The sequence below is a fragment of the Camellia sinensis genome, chromosome 6, assembly GCF_055761805.1.
Source record: "Camellia sinensis isolate YWXY chromosome 6, ASM5576180v1, whole genome shotgun sequence".
NCBI lineage: Eukaryota > Viridiplantae > Streptophyta > Magnoliopsida > Ericales > Theaceae > Camellia > Camellia sinensis.
In genome coordinates, this window is record NC_138966.1 from 179421988 (window position 1) to 179443769 (window position 21782).

Consider the following 21782-nt stretch of genomic DNA (forward strand, 5'->3'; position numbering starts at 1 on the left):
ATTGATTGTTCTAGTACCTGCCAATCTGGGGATATCAATACTACTCCTGCCCCCGCTCCCTGTCGGTTTAAACTCCCATCAACGAACAGTCGAAAGAAGTCGCCGATGTAAATGCTGCAGGGTCTGAGTTTTTCTTCTTTCTTTTGTTCTTTCGCCTTTGCCTAGGCTTCTCCTTGTTTGTCTGGACATCGTTCATCTTGGCTCAACGGAGCCTGATGTACAATGGAATCTGGCGTGAACTCGACCACGAAGTCGGCCAGAAACTTGGCCTTTGATTGCTGTTCTGGGCTTGTACTCCAGATCATACTGGCCTAGGGCAACTGCCCATCTGGCTATTCTTCTTGTTAAGTCTCCCTACTGTAATAGGGACTTTAATGGATGTTCTGTCAGTACCATAATTTTGTGGGCCTAGAAGTAATGGTTCAACTTCTTTGAAGTCATTACTAAAGCCAGTGCCAATTTCTCTAAGGGTAGATACCTCGTTTCTGCGTCGGCTAGGGTTTTGCTTTCATAGTAAACAGCCCTTTGCTTCCCTTTTTCTTCTCGGATTAGTACTGCACTTATCGCATGTTCTGAAACTGCCAAGTATAGAAACAGCTCCTCCCCAGGTTCTGGATTCAAAAGAACTGGAGCTGTGGTCAGGTACTTCTTCAGATCGACTAATGCTTCTTCGCACTCCTCTGTCCAAAGAAAGTCTATGGCTTTTTTCACTAAGTTAAAGAAAGGTTTGCACTTGTCTGAGCTTCTGCTTATGAATCTGTTCAGGGCTGCGGCCCTTCCAGTTAGCATCTGCACTTATTTTGCCGACGTCGAGCTCTTCAACTCTAGGATGGCCTTGATCTGATCTGGGCTGGCCTCAATGCCCTTTCTAGTCACCAGGTATCCTAAAAACTTACCAGATCCAACTCCAAATGCACACTTCGATGCATTGAGTCGGAGCCGATATGTTTTAAGGATTTCAAAGACTGCTTTTAGATTGGCGAGATGACCCTCAGGCTCCTTAGTCTTAACGACCATGTCGTCGATGTAGACTTCAACTGTTCGGCCAATCAGGTGTTTGAACATTTTGGTTACCAACCTTTGGTAAGTTGCTCCTGCATTTTTCAACCCGAAAGGCACTACTCTGTAACAGTACAGGCCTTTTAGGGTGATGAACGCGGTCTTCTCTTCGTCTGGAGGGTACATGGCTATCTGGTGGTACCCCATGTAGGCATCTAGGAAGCTCATTCTTCCATGCCCTGAAGTGGCATCTACTAGCTGGTTAATCTTGGGTAGAGGAAAGCTGTCTTTAGGACAGGCTTTGTTGAGGCTGGTAAAGTCTACGCAAACCCTCCATTTACCGTTCTTTTTCTTTACCACCACTGTATTGGATAGCCATGTCGGGTAGTGAACTTCTCTAATGGCCCTGGCTTCTAGAAGTCTGTTTACTTCTTCCTCGACTACTTCGACGTGCATCAACGTCGGTCTTCTGGCTCACTGAATTATAGGTTTGGCCGACCTGTCAAAATTCAGTTGGTGGCAAGTGACCTCGGGGTCAATGCCAGGCATTTCGTAAGGTGTCCAAGTAAACACCTCAATATTTGTTCTCAGAAAAGCTTCCAACTCTTTTTCCTCTTCTTCGGTTAAGCCCGAGCCGAGAAGAAAAAAGCGTTCTTCATCCCCATCCTGGACGAGGATTTTCTTCAGTGCCTCTTTTTTTTTTGGGCTAGCTCCTTGCCGATGTCTTCTAGGACTTCTACGTCTTCATCTTCAATTTCTGCCTTTTCTGGCTCTCGTATGCTGCAGGTAGATTTCATTGCTGCCATGGAGCAATTCTTTACCTGCAGCTGATCGCCTTTGACTTCCTCTATCCCATGCTCTGTTGGGAATCGTAATAGTTGGTGCAATGTTGAGGAAACTGCCCCCACCGTATGCAGCCATGGCCTTCTCAAGATGATGTTGTAAGGGGACGGTGTGTCGATGATGGTGAATTCTGTCTTGATCTTCCTGGTGCCAGCCTGCACCTCCAAGCTTATTATTCTCAGTGGCCATGTCGGCGTTCCATTGAACCCAACCATTGGGCCATTGGATTGTTCCATATCATCTGGGTGAAGGCCGAGCTCTTTGGAACATTGGACGTACATGATGTCACAAGAGCTGCCTTGGTCAATCAGGATGCGTTTCACTTGGCACTTTCCAACCTGGAGGGATACTACCAAGGCATCATTATGTGGATGCTGGACCATCTCTAGGTCGGCTTCAGTAAAGGTTATCATTGGTCCTTGGCACTCTTTTGCCTAATGTCTTTTCTTCCCGACTTGGTAGACATGTTGTAGGTGTTTTACCTTCTGGGTCTCTCCTCGAATTTCGTTTTCGTTGACCTTTGAGTAGATTACGTTGATTACCCGAGGTCCTCCTGCTTGCAGTTGCTGTGCTGGGGGAGGTGGGGCTGCTGGTGCCTGAGGCAACCTTGCCCGTTCTTCCCTTGTGCTGGTCTCATCGACAAGGTCTCTCTCACCAGGTCTTCCAAATGTGTTTTGAGGGCTCTACAACCCTGAGTTGTATGCCCATCTTCATTGTGGTAGGCACAATGCCTGCCAATGTTTCTTCCCATGAACTCTCTTGGAGTCCTCTCTGGCATTCTAAAATAGGGCTGGTTCCGAATTTGATCAAGGACTTTGTAAATTGGGATTCGGAACACAGTTGTTACTGCCTGTGTGGCCCTCAGTTTTGCTTCTTGTTTGCTCGATCCTTTGTTACCTCGGCCTCGCTTCGGCGAGCCGTTTCCTTTCTTTTGTTTTATCTCCTTAGCCCCTGACGTGTCTTCTTCGGCTCTAGCATACTTCTCGATTCTTGCTATGAGCTCTTCCATTCTTTTTGGCAATGTCTTTGCGAAAGACTTTCGTAGTGGACAGTTGTCTTTCAGGTCGTTCTTGAAAGATACGACCGCCACCTCTTGATTACATTCGGGTATTCGATTGAACACCTCATAGTATCTTTTTGCATAGGCCCTAAGGCCTTCATCCTTGCTGATCTTCAGAGCCATCAATGCGTCCACCTTTAATGGCTACAGCTTGTTTGTCACGAACCTAGCCACAAATATCTCGGCCAGGCCTTCCCAAGTCTTCACACTTCCCTTCGGTAATTTGTGGAACCAATCTGATGTAATCTCCCCGAAGGATGAGGGGAACACTTTGCAGAGCAACGGCTCGTTCCCACTATACAATGCCATTGAGTTCAAATATAGTCCAACATGGAAGTTGGGGTCTGACTTACCATCGTATATTTGAAACCTCGGTATACTGAATCGCTTCGGTGCCTCAAATTTGTCCAATTCCACCGACAATGGTGTCCTCGGCTTATCTGGGGAGGTTACCTCGGCCTCGGCATTCTGTTACTTCCTCTTGAGGTAATCTCTTAAGTCCTCCTTCGTCCGCCTAGGAGCTCGGCTATCTCTTGTTTTCAGTCTTTTTAGTGCGCTACTTTCAGCTTCGTGGTGAGTTCTTTTCGACCATTCTACATGAGTTGTGTCAAAGCACAATGTCTGCCCCTGAACATGCCGATGTCCTTTGGGGTCTACCTCTTTTGTGCGATGCGTCCTCCGTGATTCTTCTCTTCTCGACTCTCGTCGTCCGACTTCCCTAGAAGGTCGGTGAGAGTATCTTTCGCTCCCGTTATGCTGAGGAGCTACGGGGATTATTTTCTGCCCTCCCTTCTGGGCATTGGCGGCTGGAATCGGTGTGTCCTACAGCGGGAACGGTGGCTGCATGACATTATTTTGCATCATGAAATTGACGAGCGACTGCAGGTCTGCCAATTTGTTTGCCATCTCTTTTACCTCTTCGTCCCTCCGTAGGCACCTATCCTTCCAAACCTGGAGGTCGTCCTCGTTGTAGTACCTACTTCGATCAGGTTTCTTTGGTACGTCGCCAGTCTGGTCAACGTCTTTTACTCTGTGAGCTTGCTCATGAGTTTCTGCGTTGGACCTGTCTCCTTCGCCATCAAGGTCAATAGGTCTCCCACTCCCAGTAGGAGTGTCATCCCCAATCTTTTCCTTCTGTCCGTTACTGGTCATCTATTCTACTTTCTTTCCCACAGACGGCGCCAAATTGTGTGAGTGATTTTCTGATCACACTGCCCAACTCAGTATTCAGCTGGAGAACACTGACAGAATAGATGACACCTGGCTAACCTATAACAGAAAGAGAAGATTCCGGCGGTGGTTCGTCCACCCGGGGGCACTCCGACGATCAAGTTAGTATATCTCTCAAAGATAACCAATAGTGCTAATCTCATTGTTTAGAATATAAATTGCGTACCTTAGACCCACGGGGGTGCCTCTCTTTTATAGCTAACTCAATCCTTGTCCCAACAGGAGCCTAGCTCTAATGGACTTAGGATTACCATGAATCTTAAACTCCTAGTAGGATTGGGATACACTCCCTAAGAGTCTTATCCTTTTCCAACTGTAGTCTTCCCCTTTTCTAGGACTCTTGTGCCTTATCCGCTTATCTTGGATTTCGATATCTTTGGAGGTAACCTCAGCGTCATGTTCAGAACACGTGGCACCTCGGTTGACACGTCGGCGTCACCTTAACCACGTGTGGTACTTAGAAAATATATCCCCACAATAACTTATTAATAAGTTTATGGTCAAAACACGATATAAATATTGATGTGTAGTAGCCAACTATCAAATTAATCAATAGTTACTCATAATCCAAGTAACTACACGCCACACCTTCATATGTATTTTATTTTTAATTCAAGTATATTTCAACACAAATTTTCAATTGTCAACCAGGCTTGCCTTGTATCATATGTAACTTTGTAAAACATGTCAATTGAAATGCTAGTTCACATGATGTGAGAACTATATTTAAACTGAGCAAGTACCATAACTTTAATTTAAGTGACAGTTAGTAAATAGTGATTTATAGGTAATAGCATAGCATAACTTTAATTTAAATTGCACATTAGCAGAACAACTTATAAGCTACCCTTTTACCATGTTAAACTAAAAAAATAATGAGTAATTTATAAATACACTTCTTTAGATTTATTTAAAATACAAATTATTTATTATGATTTTTGAAATTATATATCATCTTTTTAAGTTTATAATTGCATAACAAATTACCTCTTTTATTAATAAATTATCAAATCAATTGATAATTTTTAATAATATGAAAATTATGTTTTAATTAATAACTTATTTAATTTTATTATTGTAAGGAGTGTAGTTAGAATATTTTTTTTTAGTTAATTCTGTTAAATAAAAAAATTATAATAAAGAGATATTTATAATTTTTAAAGCTATAAGAACAATTCTTATTTTAAGAAAATATCAGATGGTATACTTATAATTTGTTAAAAAATAATTCACCAATGAAGATGTGCTTAGCAAAAATGAATATTGTTAGATAATGTCTCAATGGGACCACATAATTAAATGTGGTGTTATCATTTATAAGAAGCCTACAATTTAAGTGATTCAATTTAGTTAATAGGCTTAAGGGTATATGTGTTATGGACCTAATGTGTAGATACTAGTTGTATAATTTCTATTTCTATGAGGGGCAGAAATAGAAATTAAAACATATTGGTTAAAGTTGGTTTTCATTACCTTTCAGTTTTAAAACCAATAATAATAATGGTTAATTTATTAGTTTTTATTACCTTTCAGTTATGAAACTAATGGTTAATTTATTGTTTTTTATTACCTTTCAGTTATGAAACTAATGGTTAATTTATTGGTTTTTATTACCTTTCAGTTATGAAACCAATAATGGTTAATTTATTGGTTTTCATTACCTTTCAGTTATGAAAACCAATTACAACCTTTAAAAGGTTATGGTCCCTATTCCTTCCCAAGAGTGAAAAAACAAGAATACTGTTTTGTTTTCTAAATCCTCTCAAGGAGAAACATAAGGCACATAAGGGAAAGGATTAGAAGGCTCTAACAACGTCAATATTAAGGTTTTATTGACAATCAGACGCTTCCGTTTAACCGTTCATCAATGGATTCAGGTATGTCATTTTGTCTTGATCTCTTGATAATACACATGGTAAATGATCCAAAGTGTAAGGTTTATGTTCTGAAATTTTATGTTTACAAGTGGTATCAGAGCTAACATATCATGTGTCTTATCAGAATTGATATGCTTTATTCATTCTATTTAGTTTCCTGGAATCAGATTCTGAATTTTATTATGGATGTAAATTCTGTTTTTTCTTGTTTTGTTCTGTGAAAATGGCAATCTATTTTCTGGCATTGTAAAATGATTCGGTGGATTCAGTTTTTTTTTGGACCCGTCAATTCTATTTATATATGTATATATATAATTGGAATTGCTTCAGATTATATAACATATACGGGGTCACAAATTTAGAAATCTTTAAATTTAATGTAATTTCATACAACGTCTACAGAAATTTAATTTTCTAACATTCTCAATATAAGTCAATTCAAACAAGATGTCACAAAAGTGATCTCTCTTGTCTAGATTGTTTTATATGGAATGTTTTGAAGTTCATGTCTGTGTATCTCATGCGGGTATTTATCGGTCCAAAGACATGATTAAAACTTGGCAGAATTACACACACATTTTGTGGTGATAAACATGTGCCAATTGTCAAGAAAACCTAATGTGAATAATAAATCCATCAAAAGATAGATTTGTTATTTGACATAACTTATTGTCAATGTTTGATCATTACAACAAGAATACCACTTACAGTTAATATCACTACCCAAAGGTTTGGTATTAATGTTGTGCTAGGTATCTTGAGATGTTGTCATTTTTTTTATTTAGAGATTATCTGTTTGGTAACTTAATGTGAGCATTCCTTTTATTTTCTTGTCTATTCAGCTTTAATGTCGACTACTTCAATCTCTGCCAACATGAACAATGTTCCAATGTTAAATGGAACAAACTTTAAGGACTGGAAAGAGAACATATTGATTGTTCTCGGCTGCATGGACATAGACTTGGCATTAAGAATGCCAAAACCGAATGCTCTCACTGCACAAAGTACTCTTGAGGAAACTGTGTACTTTGAAAAGTGGGATCGTTCTAACAGGCTAAGTCTTATGATCATGAAGCGTGGGATTCTAGAAGTTTTTCGGGGTGCAATAACAGAGGATGTTACCGTTGCCGGTGAATTTCTTTCAGAAATTCAAAAGCGTTTTGCTAAAAACGATAAGGCTGAAACAAGCACGCTTTTAGCAAGCTTGATTTCAATAAAGTATAAAGGCAAGGGTAATGTTCGCGAGTACATCATGGAAATGTCTCATCTGGCTTCAAAACTTAAGGCACTAAAGCTCGACTTATCTGATGATTTGCTCGTGCATTTAGTTCTCATCTCTCTTCCTGCACAATTTAACCAATTTAAGGTCAGTTATAACTGCCAGAAGGAGAAATGGACTCTCAATGAGCTCATTTCATTTTGTGTGCAAGAGGAAGAGAGATTGAAGCAAGAAAGGACTGAAAGTGCTCATCTGGCAAGCACCTCCAAGCATACGGGCAAAAGAACGCATAAGGGAAAGGAAGTTGCTATTCCTCAGGGTCCGGAACCAAAGAAACAGAAAGTGCAGGATGGTTGTTTCTTTTGTGGCAAGCCCGGACACAGAAAGAAGGATTGTGCCAAATACGTCGCCTGGCGTGTAAAGAAAGGTACATTTCATGTTTTGGTCTGTTCTGAAATAAATTTAGCTTCAGTACCAAGAAACACTTGGTGGGTAGATTCTGGTGCTACTACTCACATATGTGTTTCTATGCAGGGTTGCCTGAACTACCGAAAGCCAACTGATGCTGAAAGATACATCTTTGTGGGTGATGGCAAGTCGATAGAAGTGCAGGCAATAGCGCACTTTAGATTATTACTGAAAACTGGTTATTATTTGGATTTATTAGACACTTTTGTTGTACCGTCCTTTAGACGGAATTTAATTTCTGTTTCTGTATTGGACAAATTGGGATATTATTGTTCTTTTGGAAATATGAAGTTTAGTATGTCTATTAATTCCAATGTTGTTGGTACTGGTTTACTTAATGTGTTTGATAATCTATATTTGCTCGAAACTATTGCATCTTATAATGCAACCTTGCACGTGGAATCACGAGGTACAAAGCGTAAATTAACTAAGGAAAATTCAGCCTCATTATGGCCTAGGTCACATCTCTAAATCTAGAGTTGAGCGCCTTGTGTCTGATGGAATTTTGGACTCTCTTGATTTTTCAGATTTTGATGTCTGTGTTACCAAAATAAAGAAATATGGTGCCCATAGGACTACAGATGTCTTAGAATTAATTCATACGGACATTTGTGGCCCATTCCCTATGGCGTCTTGGAATGGTCAACATTATTTTATCACATTCATAGACGACTATTCCAGATATGGGTATCTATTTCTTATCCATGAGAAATCACAGTCTTTGGACGTATTCAAAAAATTTAAGGCCGAAGTTGAGTTACAACTCAACAAACGGATTAAAAGTGTCAGGTCTGACCGTGGTGGTGAATACTATGGCAGATATGATGGATCAGGTGAACAACGTCCAGGACCGTTTGCAAAATACCTGGAGGAATGTGGAATCGTCCCACAATACACCATGCCAGGATCACCTAGCATAAATGGTGTATCTGAGAGACGAAACCGGACTCTTAAGGATATGGTAAGAAGTATGATCAGTCATTCTACTTTACCAGAGTCCCTCTGGGGTGAGGCTCTAAAGACAGCAACTTATATCTTAAATCGGGTGCCAACTAAAGCAGCTGCAAAAACACCTTATGAGCTTTGGGTTGGGCGAAAGCCTAGTCTAAAACATTTGCATGTGTGGGGGTGTCCTGCTGAGGCGAGGCCTTATAAACCTCATGAACGAAAATTGGACTCTAAAACCATTAGCAGCTACTTTATTGGCTATGCCGAACGATCACGGGGTTACAAGTTTTACGATCCCACAAATAGGTCAATATTTGAGACGGGAATTGCAACATTTTTTGAGGATGTTGAGTTTGGGGGGAGAAATCCAGTTAGAGACATTGTCTTTGAGGAGGAAGCAGGAGTAATCCCACTTCCTACTACTACTTTTGACCAATCACAGGTTCCTATACCTGTCATTGCTCGAGAAGTAATTTCGAATCCTCAACCAGACAATGTTGTTCAAGATAATATAGTTCAAACCCCCATTCAAGATGAGGTAATTGTTCCTGAAGAACAAACTCTACAACCTCAACCTCAAGAATCTGTGCCATTAAGGCGATCCACCAGAGAAAGGAGATTTGCATTTTCAGATGATTATATTGTATATGTCCAGGAACATGAGGTAGAAAATGGAATGTCGAAAGATGATCCAATCAACTTTCGTCAAGCCATGGAAAGTTCCAACTCTCATAAGTGGATAGAAGCCATGAATGAAGAATATAAGTCTATGCAAGACAATAAAGTTTGGGAACTTGTCTCATTACCAGTTGGTGCGAAGCCCGTAGGTTGTAAATGGATATTTAAAACCAAAAGGGATTCAAATGGTAATGTGGAGAGGTATAAGGCACGTCTTGTAGCCAAAGGCTTTACTCAAAAAGAAGGAATTGACTTTAAAGAAACTTTCTCTCCAGTTTCTTCGAAAGATTCTTTTAGGACAATTATGGCGCTTGTTGCATATTTTGATCTTGAGTTGCATCAGATGGATGTCAAAACAGCTTTTCTTAATGGTGACATTAAAGAAACAATTTATATGGTGCAGCCAGAAAACTTTGTGTCAGGAGACCCAAAGAATATGGTTTGCAAATTGACTAAATCCATCTATGAACTCAAACAAGCTTCTCGTCAGTGGTACTTCAAATTTCATCAAGTTCTCACTTCGTATGGTTTTGAAACTAACGTTGTTGATGAATGTGTGTATCACAAGTTCAGTGGGAGTAAACACATATTTTTGGTTTTATATATTGACGACATATTGCTTGCCACAAACGATATAAACTTATTGCATGACACCAAGAGATTTCTATCTAAGAATTTTGAAATGAAAGATCTTGGTGATGCTTCCTTTGTATTAGGAATCGAAATACTCCGAGATCGTTCTCGGGGTATTCTGGGATTATCACAAAGGAGCTATATCGAAAAAATACTCATTAGATTTGGCATGCAAAATTGTAAATCAGGTGAAACCCCGGTTGCTAAGGGAGACAAGTTTAGTCTCAGCCAATGCCCGAAGAACAGTCTTGAAATTCAAGAAATGCAGAAGATTCCTTATGCCTCGGCTGTAGGGAGTCTAATGTATGCTCAAGTATGTACGCGTCCGGATATTGCGTTTATAGTTGGCATGTTAGGCAGATATTTAAGTAATCCTGGCATGGATCATTGGAAAGCAGTCAAGCGTGTTATGCGATATTTACAGAGAACAAAGGAATATATGCTCACATATAGGAGATCGGATAAGTTAGAGGTCATTGGATATTCCGACTCCGATTTTGCTGGATGCCAAGACAGTAGGAAATCCACATCAGGCTATATTTATCTGTTAGCTGGCGGAGCAATTTCTTAGAGGTCTGCAAAGCAGACACTCATAGCTTCATCCACCATGGCTGCAGAATTTGTAGCATGTTATGAGGCATCAAACCAAGGGATATGGCTGCGGAATTTTGTCACTGGGTTGCGTATTTTGGAAGGCACTGAAAGACCACTTAAGATATATTGTGACAATAAGTCTGCAGTTTTATATTCCAATAACAACAGGAGCTCGACAAAATCAAAGCATATTGATATCAAGTTCCTAGTTGTAAAAGAAAGAGTGCAAAGTGGACAGATTTCCATAGAGCACATTGGGACAAACTCCATGATAGCGGATCCACTTACGAAGGGACTACCACCCAAGGTCTTTCATGAGCACACTGCTCAGATGGGTGTTGTTCTATTTGAGAACATTCTGGTTTAGTGGGAGTTTGTATTTATATTACTGCTTTATGTCAGTCTTGAGTTTTATCTATGTAATTAGATTAATTTCTGCAGAAATGAAGTATTCAGTTTATTACGCTCTGTTACGTATTGTGAAGTATTGATCTCAATAAAGTTAAGTAGGACCAGTTGGAAATAGGCATGTATGGATCACATCACATGTAATTTCCATGCTACGCATCCATGATTGATCTATGTCATTTAGCTGTATTAGTATACGTGACCATTGGTGGGTCGAGTTACGATTGATGTAACGAAGACCGCTTTGATCCTATATTAATATAGTTAATGGACAAGATTGTTTGGATACCCTCAAGTTATGATAACAAATTTCTGAGCTCACTAAAGTTAAGCACATTTTTCAGGATACATATGTGGTCCAGTGGGAGATTGTTAGATAATGTCTCAATGGGACCACATAATTAAATGTGGTGTTATTATTTATAAGAAGCCTACAATTTAAGTGATTCAATTTAGTTAATAGGCTTAAGGGTATATGTGTTATGGACCTAATGTGTAGATACTAGTTGTATAATTTCTATTTCTATGAGGGGCAGAAATAGAAATTAAAACATATTGGTTAAAGTTGGTTTTCATTACCTTTCAGTTTTAAAACCAATAATAATAATGGTTAATTTATTAGTTTTTATTACCTTTCAGTTATGAAATTAATGGTTAATTTATTGGTTTTTATTACCTTTCAGTTATGAAACTAATGGTTAATTTATTGGTTTTTATTACCTTTCAGTTATGAAACCAATAATGGTTAATTTATTGGTTTTCATTACCTTTCAGTTATGAAAACCAATTACAACCTTTAAAAGGTTATGGTCCCTATTCCTTCCCAAGAGTGAAAAAACAAGAATACTGTTTTGTTTTCTAAATCCTCTCAAGGAGAAACATAAGGCACATAAGGGAAAGGATTAGAAGGCTCTAACAACGTCAATATTAAGGTTTTATTGACAATCAGACGCTTCCGTTTAACCGTTCATCAATGGATTCAGATATGTCATTGTGTCTTGATCTCTTGATAATACACATGGTAAATGATCCAAAGTGTAAGGTTTATGTTCTGAAATTTTATGTTTACAAATTATAGTAAAATAACAATAATAAGTTAACAAAAATTATTCGAAAAATAAATAATAAAACAATTTTTTTTTTAAGAATCCAGTCCTTTATTGAGAATCAGCCACGTGACTCACGATTGTCGTGCGTGGGTAGGGTCTGCGGTAAATAATTGAAAGTAGAAGCCCTTAAATTGTAATTTCAAAAGGCAAAGAGGAATCAATCCATTTGCGTGTGTAGACGAACCTCCAAATATTCTGATTTGATCGCTTATAGACATCATTAAGACCCAAACGCAACACAATCATACAATTTTTTATTCACAGTTCGAGTGCTCGGAGGCAAGGAGGCCCCGAGATTTGCTCTCTCTCTCTCTCTCTCTCTCTCTGTCTCTCAAAAAACCAGTAATGGGCTTCCTCTCGTTCCTCGGAAGGGTCTTCTTCGCCTCGCTCTTCATCCTCTCCGCTTGGCAAATGTAAGCTCTATCCCTATCTCTGTATAGTAGATCTGCTGTATAATGCATTGTGTGTATATGAATTGTTGTCAGATCTAGTTTTTTTTCCAGCTCTATATTCATTTTTTGCTTTTGTATCGTTCGTGCCTCTGATTTGTTGGAATATTAATGAAATTGAATTTTTTTTGAGAATCCTCACGGTTTGTATTGTTTTGTGCTTCAAAATGAGGAAATATTGCCCTGAAACGAGCCCAAATACCTCTATTGGGTTCGGTTAGGCGGAGGATTTCGATTTTTAGGTCTCCCGGTTGGCAAGTAGTGAAAATTCCCCCCCTCTCTCTCTCTCTTTCTTTTTTTTTTTTTTTTTTTTTTTTTTCTTTTTAAATTTCTTAGATTTGATCAGTGACGGAACACTTGTGACTGGTTTCTTGTGCTATTTTACTTGAAAAAGAAGTGTGACTTTGCTGCCTTTACTTCCAAATTCCGGTGCCAGTAGTGCCCAGCTTTTTTTGAATAATTTTTCATTCAGCCTAGTTTCATTCGCTTGAATATTTGAAACTAATCACTCTAGTTCTATGAAGATAAGGAAAATGCATTCATAAGAAGAAAAAAAATTTATTGAAGCACAAATTTCATTTCACCTCCTTGTAGGCCATTTTCATGAAACACTATGTTATTTGGAAATAACCACTTAACTCCTGTGGTTTGTGGACTAACTTTTGTCACTTGTAAATTAATCTAAATACCCTCTTCTAAACTAAACCAATATATATATATATATATATATAATCATGTACATATAGATATATTTATGTATATAAATCAATAAACGATCACCTCCAATACCCTTTCCCAGTGCCCCTCCCTTCCTCTATCGAAACTCCAATTAGTGGAGACTAAAGAGGATTGCATTCAGTTTTAGCTAGCTTACCATAGTTGACTTTCCCTACAGTCATAGACTCATGATGAGGAAGAAGTTCTAGTAGGGATTGAAAAAAAGTGATTTAAGTTCTTGAGGTTTCCACTAACGTTGTGTTTGGTTGGGGGATTTGGAAATTGAAAAGGAAAGGGAAAGGGAAAAGATGTGTGAAATCAGGTGAAATGTAAGTATATTTTTACATTTTATCTACATTTTCCTTTTCTTTTTCTAAATCCCTTCCCAAATCTCCCAAACAAACACAACGTAAAGCAAAGTGTAGGAAAGGCAAGATGGAGAAAATTATTTGAGGATAGTGGAGGAGCAATTAGGTAGGATTGAAAAACTCTAGGTGATGTTGAATTGGTGGGGTTAGAGATTGAGATTGGTGATGGTAGGGAGGGGTGCGGGTTGGGAGTAATAGGGAGAAGGTGGGGCAGTGGGGGTGGAAGGGTGGGGGTGGGGAAGTGGGAGTGCGAGAGAGAGATAGTTGAGGCAGAGAGGAAGTGGGAGTGGGAGTGGCCCTAAACATGGCTATAGATTACCAAAACAGCGCATTAAATTGTATCAAGTGAACAGAATCCGGTAGCATGCATGCTCATCACTATGATCATTCTTTAGGTGAACTATACTTGGAGATTTCAGAGGTTTGGCAACAAAAGGTTACCTTAGCTTAGCAAAATCCTAAGGGATTTGCTTTTTGCATGGGAGGGAAGGAAAGAAGATAAAGAATTGTGCCACCTTACTTCTTGGATGCTTAGTTTTTGAATTTTTGGTATTTTTATTTATTACAAGTTGAATGTTGTTGAAACTTATCAAAAAAATAAAAATGTTGAATGCCATTTGAAAAATATACCTTGGCCAATGTATGACGCAAAAACTTGAGTTGCTCTGTTAGGGAATATGTGACAAATACGTTATGGTGGTTCAATTTAATGTAACTTAACATATTAAAATTCCCCCTCTTACTTTATTCCATTTTCTTTTATTTCTTAGGGTTGTATAAGAGGAATTAATCCTTCATTTGAGCTTAGAGCTTATTTTTTGTTGAATTCCGTTTATCAACTTTCATAACAATGTATTTTACATGGCATTTTTAATCTTTGGCCTTTCATGATTGAATTGAATCAAAAGGAGTTTTGCATGTTTACATTTTTAAAAAAGAACAAGGGTTTGTTATCTGTGCAAAATGAAGCTGATTTGATGAATTGAAACTTGTGTGAATGATATTGACATTCATCTCAATTATTTTTTTTTAATCAAATCATTCCACAATTTTTTAAGTCGTATCAGTATTTGTTTTTCGCTATGCCCTTCTATTACACAATTACACTGTTGAATTGCCATAATAACTTGTGTATCATGAGGAGCAAATTAAAGTGTACATATTTTCATAGAATTTGTTATTTTTCATACTTGGAATCTTTTATTGAGATGATAAATTATTCAGTGGAATCAGTGAACGTAATCATGCAAATATGTTTCTTCAACTTATTGCCCGGGTAGTGGACTATAGTCTGAAACAGGAAACCTTTTCATCAATGTCTCTAAAGGTTTCTACTTCCATATAAGGAGACCATTCAGATTTAATACGTTTTTATCAATGTCTAAAGGTTTCTACTTCCATATAAGGAGACCATTCAGATTTAGTATTAAATAAAGTAGATGAGTGCACACATTGATGGACACAGCCATTTTGTCAAATCACGATTTATTTGATTTATTAACTGCCATATAAATCTTCAATTCCTTGTCGGCTTAAAGTTGATTCATATATTATTCACATATAAAGCATTATGTGAAATATATTATCTACAGCATTTTTTTTATTTTTATCTATCAATGTAATTCAAATTCCTACATATATTAACTTTGGATGTATATCCACCTTTGCGGTGCTTGGTATGTTCACTTTGTAATTTCTATTATCAGAATCTTACGATTCGCGATTCGATCCGCGATTAAAATCGATACGAATCTAGTGAATCGCATGATTCACAATCGATTCATAATTCGATTCGTTTTTTACGATTCATGCAATTTTTGAAACTATCGTATCCAATATATTTTCGACTCTTTTTTTCTCTATCTTTTTAGTAAAAATGATAATATACAACTTCTAATAGCATTTGATACTAAAATAACTGTAAAAATAGATGTATTTATTGATTGATGTATTACAAGATTTATTAATTACAATTCCTATACAATCTATATATAGAAGAAAATGTGGTAGTAGGTGTAGTGGAGGTGTGGTAGTAGGTGTAGTGGAGGTGATAGTGGTGTATTTATTGATTGATGTATTACAAGATTTATTAATTACAATTCCTATACAATCTATATATAGAAGAAAATGTGGTAGTAGGTGTAGTGGAGGTGTGGTAGTAGGTGTAGTGGAGGTGATAGTGGGTTAGGTGAAGTGGAGTGTGTGGTGAAGTGGAGGTAGGTGAAGTGGAGTGTGTAGTGGAGTAGGTGAAGGTAAAGATGGGAAATTCTAACAGCCCCCCGCAAACTCAAGGAGGAGAGAAACTAACCAACTTGAGTTTGGAGAGAGTAACAAAACAAGGAAATACATAAAAATAAAAAAGGATAGGAGACACTGTATGGTCGTGTCAGACCGTTGGTGAAGACACTGTATGGGGTGTCATAACGTTGTAGAGGACACTGTATGGTGGTGTCAGACCGATGTAGAAGACAGTTTATGGGGTCATGTCGGACCGTTGTAGAAGACAGTTTATGGGGTCATGTCGGACCGTTGTAGAAGACAGTTTATGGGGTCATGTCGGACCGTTATAGAAGACAATGTTGTGACAGTTTACGGAGTCTTGCTGGACCCTTGTAGAAACTAACCGGAATCAATGTCGGGACAGTTTACAGAGTCTTGTCGGACCCTTGTAGAAACTAACCGGAATCTATATCGGGACAGTTTACAGAGTCTTGTCGGACCCTTGAAAAAGTGGCACCCTCAAAAGGTGTGCCCAATTTTGTCAAAAGGCGTGCCATCAAAAGGCGTGCCCAATTCATCAAAAGGTGTGCCATCAAAAGGCGTGTCCATTTTATCAAAAGATGTGCCATGAAAAGGCGTGCCAGTGTGTCGGGCGGCAAGAGGCGCGCGATGCGCGTGGCTGCCTCGGCTATTTAACCATGACAGAGCTTGAGGCCGAGGCAGAAGCAAAAAAACTGCGAAATCCTCTGTAAAACTCTTCGTTGTGCTGAGAGAGAGAGGCTGTAACACTGTTGTGCTGAGAGAGAAACTCTGTAATACGCTGTAACACTCTGTTGCCCAGAAAAATGGCCTCGTCCTCGTCTTCCCGTGGACTGCTCACCCTCTTTCCCGACCTCAACGAGTCAACGAGAGAGAGAACTGGGGCGGTGGCACTGGAACCTCAACCAAACACCGCTGGGTATACTCCGTTGAACTTTCCGATGCGGTCTGTGGAGCAAAGAATGGCAGTGCTGTCGGATGTGGAGGCCAATCAGTATACTTTGAAGGTATGTGTGGAAAGCATGACGGCGGTCACAAACCTGTCAAACCGGCTGCAGAGTAGGACAAATGAGGTGCAGCAGTTAAACTTCCAACTGGCTCTGCTCCAACGCATGTATAAGGATGCGCGAGCAGAGATAAGCGTGCTAAGGGCAGAAAACAAGGAGCTGAAGCGGAAAGGCACCGTGATGTTCCGATTTGGAGGGCCACCAGATGCGGGAGTGGAGGAGCAGGGAGGAGGCAACTGGCTTGGTGGTCGAGGAAGCACGGAGGCAGTACCGTCAAGGGTCGCCCAGGACGGAGGCAAAAAGAAGAGACCTGCAGCAGAGTAGAGAAGAAAAAATCCCACTGGGGATGTGGGTGTGTTGTTGGTGTTTGTTTGTTTTTTTTTTTTTTTTTTTTTTTTTTTTGTGTAAAATGTGGATCAGGGTTGATCCCGATATGAATAAAATGAGTGTAGTGGGCAAATCTATATTTTTATTTATTTATTTATTTATTTATTTATGTTTTTTTTTTTTATTTATTTATTTATTTATCACCATTTTTTTTTTTTTTTTAAAATAAAAAAAGAAAGAAAAAATAAATAAATAAAGAAACGGTGGTGGTGTGATATAGTTTTAATATTGCAATGAGTGGAATGCATGATGGGTTATATGAAAAGATGGGAACAAGGTTAGGAAATGGTGATGATTATGTTTGGTGGGAGTGGAAAAAGTAAAGGGAGAGAGAGAAAATGGTTTTGATTGGACCCTTCTGCCGACCTCGCCTCTTGGTCCCCCGCCTACTGGTGCCAACCTCTCGGATTGGCTGCCTTACTGGGAAAGGAGGAGCTATAATTTCTGAGATGAGGAGAATCACTAAAGCTAATAGGCGCATTCTTTCAAAGGAAAGTTGCAGCCGAAGATGATGAGATGGTGCAGATTTCTGGAGAACGTGATGTTGCTAAGGACGATCTCACACAAGTAACTTCGCGGTGGAGGGCAAATCGTTTTGATAGGGAGGGTGCTGTGCCAGAGTGCACAAAGAGTGCACGGGGTCGGACTGATATTTGCAAGGCACATGAGTGACAAATATTGGAGAACACTTTGGGTACACCCATCTGAGTGCTGGTGATCTTCTCCGAGCAGAAATAAAAACTGGTTCTGAAAATGGGACCATGATTCAGAACATGAAGAAGGAAGGAAAAATTGTACCTTCTGCGAGTCCTTCGATCTGACTCGGTTCCAGAACAGTGAGTCGGCTGCGAATTACGCGTTCGAATCGGAGGACGATGAAGAAGACGAGGACGGTGAAATGATCGGCGAGGAAAATCAGATCTCAGTGTACTGCTGTGAACCTGTTTACACGGTGGAAATGTGTATGACTGGTTTGGATGAAGTCACTAGTGGAGCAGACGTGTTTGCTTGGTGTGAAGGGCTATTGCCTCGAAGATGTGAGCTACGAAGAGCTTGGAATGGGTGGTTCAATTGTGTATCAGAAGTTTGTCAAGATTGTTGGCTGTGGATCTCCCAGATCTATTCTGAAGGGTGGTTGGAAAGAGGACGATCAGCGATCTGACAATTAGGTATGTATATTTATGTATTGATAGAGATGTCAGCGGAATAGGTTGAGGTCCGGCGGGCGGCTAAGGCGAGGTTGCCGCCCGCCGGTGAAGCGAAAAATATTAAGTGCTTAACCTCGCTCTGATACCATGTAAAAATAGATGTATTTATTGATTGATGTATTACAAGATTTATTAATTACAATTCCTATACAATCTATATATAGAAGAAAATGTGGTAGTAGGTGTAGTGGAGGTGTGGTAGTAGGTGTAGTGGAGGTGATAGTGGTGTATTTATTGATTGATGTATTACAAGATTTATTAATTACAATTCCTATACAATCTATATATAGAAGAAAATGTGGTAGTAGGTGTAGTGGAGGTGTGGTAGTAGGTGTAGTGGAGGTGATAGTGGGTTAGGTGAAGTGGAGGTAGGTGAAGTGGAGTGTGTAGTGGAGTAGGTGAAGGTAAAGATGGGAAATTCTAACAATAACCAATATATACATGATTTGTTGTTATTTTAGTGATCATGGAGTTTTTAATAGGATATGATCAGATTCTGTCAAACCCAATATGTTTTTTTTAACCTTTTTTTCTCATTTTTTCCCTTTAAAAAATCATAATATATCTTTTAAAAATATTTAAGATTAAAGTAACTTACATAATGAATTATCTATTGCTATTTTATTAAATTAAATAGAGTTGAATATTTCATAAATGAGGTCAGTTATACCTTTTAAAATGTTCTAGGCTTTAAAATAAAATATTTCAGATAATTCTTCGTTATTATTTGGTTATTGTTACTTGAAAAGTATGTATGCTTGTTGTCTAAATTTCAATATGGTTAAATTATTGTTACTTTGAAAAATGAGAGTTTGTTTTTGTTTACTGCCTTTATTAAGAATAGTTAATAAGAAATATCTAAAAAAAGAACCGGGTAAGATGGTGATCTTACATAAGAACTTTTGTTTATTTCTTATTTATTAAACTATATGATCATCATTTAGAATAATAATTTCATTGATTTAAGTCTAAATGCTTCATATTCATGAGATATATTTAACATCCAAGTGTGTAGATATATTTTTCTAAGTAATTTAGAATAAGTGACTGAAATTTTATAATTCAAGATTCGATAAGATTCGATTCATGATTCGGTACGAGACCATTTCGATTCACGATTCAAATTCCGATTTGACTACTATGCTTGTAATGATGAATATCGTAATGATTGGAGTGCACAAATAACTAGCAAATTTGCATATAGAAAGTAGTTAAGGAAACAACTGAATTCATTAGAGAGAGATTAATGATTTGAATCTTAATGAATTTGACCTTTTTATGGGTATTCTATGGACATAAATGTATGACGGAATTAATGGTTGGTGCTTTTATTATGGGATTAAATAGGTGGGTTTGGATTGTTAATACTTGGGCCCATTTATCCTGTGTATATGTTGGCGAAGGTAATAGATGAATTGTTCAATTTCAATATATTATCACATGTACGAGGGATAAAACAACCCTTGTCGGGTGGGGTTGCTATTGTTAATCCTAGGATTAGGTTGATGGCAAGATACAGCTAGTACAGAATCCATTGGCATTAAATGCATTGGAACCCGTTTTATCCCTGACCAGGCATTGTATTAGACCAGATTAAAGTGTAAACTAGACTTAGGTTTGGTTGTCTCGTATACAATTTGTCGTAGCACAGTCAATCCTGCTTGATCATATCCGTGGAACAAACACGACCAATTGAGCATTAAGTATATTGTGAATATTTCAAGTGATAATGTCAATCTCACCAAAACTCGACATGATGCCTATTGTGGATTTAAAACTGCAAGATGTTAAGGATATATTCACTTTTATTGAATGCAAACTTATCCACCAATATATTGAGAACACAATGATTCTCATCAATCTTATTGAAAATTCTCATTTTACACAAATCTTTGGATTATCTATGATGAAATAACCATATATGCAGACATTTTAGAGTGTTGAGCTGTTTGCATATATTTGTTACCTCCTACATCCCTCCACTCCTTGGTTCCCCGTTTGAGCATGACCACTTTGTGCCATGTGATGCATTTAAATTTAATAGTGGGACAATTTTGTAAGGAGGCAAAGACGGTTAATAAAAATAGTTTTGGAACACATTGAGTAGTTTCTTTTTTTTAATATTGGATTTCTTGTGATTAGCACCAATTGAAGTAGTAGGTGTAGCACCAATCAGAGTAGAGGCTAGCATTCCTTGAAGGCTTTTATGAAGCAGTCAAAATGGGATGAATTGATTGATTGACCAGAGAGTAGAGAGTGTCTAGCATTTTGGGTTTGTGTCTAGTTTGTGTGGTGTTAATGTGTCATGTCAAAAAATTTCACCCTTAATTAAACATACCAAGTGTATAGAGACATTAAAAAAATCCCACAAATTAAGTTTTATGAAACTAATTTCTACTGGATGAAATTCTTCGTATAAAGTGTTTAATTTCAACTCTATTGCATTTCCTCAAAATAAAAAAACTAAACCTTATTATATTATATTATCTCAAATGGAGAACAAAAAGATTATATTGACCCCAAAATCCTATTTTACATATATTTTTGCAATCAGTTGGATAGGATTACACAAGGGGATTGAAACATGTCATGGCACCCATTAGTGGAAATAATATTGAAATTTATGCATGTTTGACACTAACCCAACTTGTTTATTTTTGTGTTATCGTGTTGTGTCACTTTTGGGTTTGTGTTGACTATCGAGAACTAACTAACCCTAGCTAATTAACTTTTTGTCTGGCTCATGTCGTGCCAAAAATGACCCCACTTATAATGGAGAAACAAAGTAGCTCTTCTTAGGGCCTTTTTTCATTTTTTTTAATCTTCTACCTTTTCTTAATCATTTTCTTTAATTTTGTTATATATTTTAGCTTGTTGTTACTGCTTGTTCTCAAGCTTTAGATCAATTAATGGCCTTCCTTGATATTGCTTATCCTCTTGGCTTGTGTCGGAAGATTATTTTCATTTTTTAATGTGGTACGCATCTGCACAGGTTCAATGATTTTGGTACTGATGGTGGGCCTGCAGCAAAGGAATTAGCTCCCAAGTTAGCTGTTCTCCAGAAATTTCTAACTTCTAAGTTGGGGCAAAGTGCGTTGAAGATTGATGTGAGACTCTTGTTTTACTTTCTCTGCTTTCTATTTTCCTCGAAAAACTGGAGTCAGCTTTCATCTAGCTTTAAATGTATCTAATTTGGAGATATTGTATTCAGGTTAGGCATTTTGTTGCAGCCTCTATTTTTCTAAAAGGGTTTGGTGGCTTTCTTTTTATATTTGGCAGTTCCCTTGGTGCTTACCTACTGGTTAGTACTATCTTACTCCC

The 21782-nt window shown here is 38.2% G+C and overlaps 2 protein-coding genes across 3 annotated transcripts in view; both read left to right on the top strand.

Moving 5' to 3' along the window:
• Positions 1-21782, top strand: part of LOC114311358 (uncharacterized) — a 218702-nt gene that overhangs the window by 196246 nt on the left and 674 nt on the right. The window contains exons 2-4 of one of the 2 annotated variants that reach the window (XM_082875538.1): positions 12377-12479; positions 21454-21568; positions 21673-21762. In XM_082875538.1, coding sequence (XP_082731664.1) covers positions 12412-12479; positions 21454-21568; positions 21673-21762 — 273 coding nt within the window. In that variant the 5' untranslated portion in view covers positions 12377-12411. Of the gene's footprint in view, positions 1-12145; positions 12480-21453; positions 21569-21672; positions 21763-21782 lie in introns of those variants that run through there. The other variant, XM_028257502.2, reaches the window with a different exon arrangement.
• LOC145792476 (uncharacterized) lies at positions 6824-8010 on the top strand. Its single transcript, XM_082873158.1, has 2 exons — positions 6824-7655; positions 7763-8010. The coding sequence occupies exons 1-2, from the start codon at positions 6857-6859 to the stop codon at positions 7789-7791; spliced, it is 828 nt and encodes a 275-aa protein (XP_082729284.1). The 5' UTR covers positions 6824-6856; the 3' UTR covers positions 7792-8010.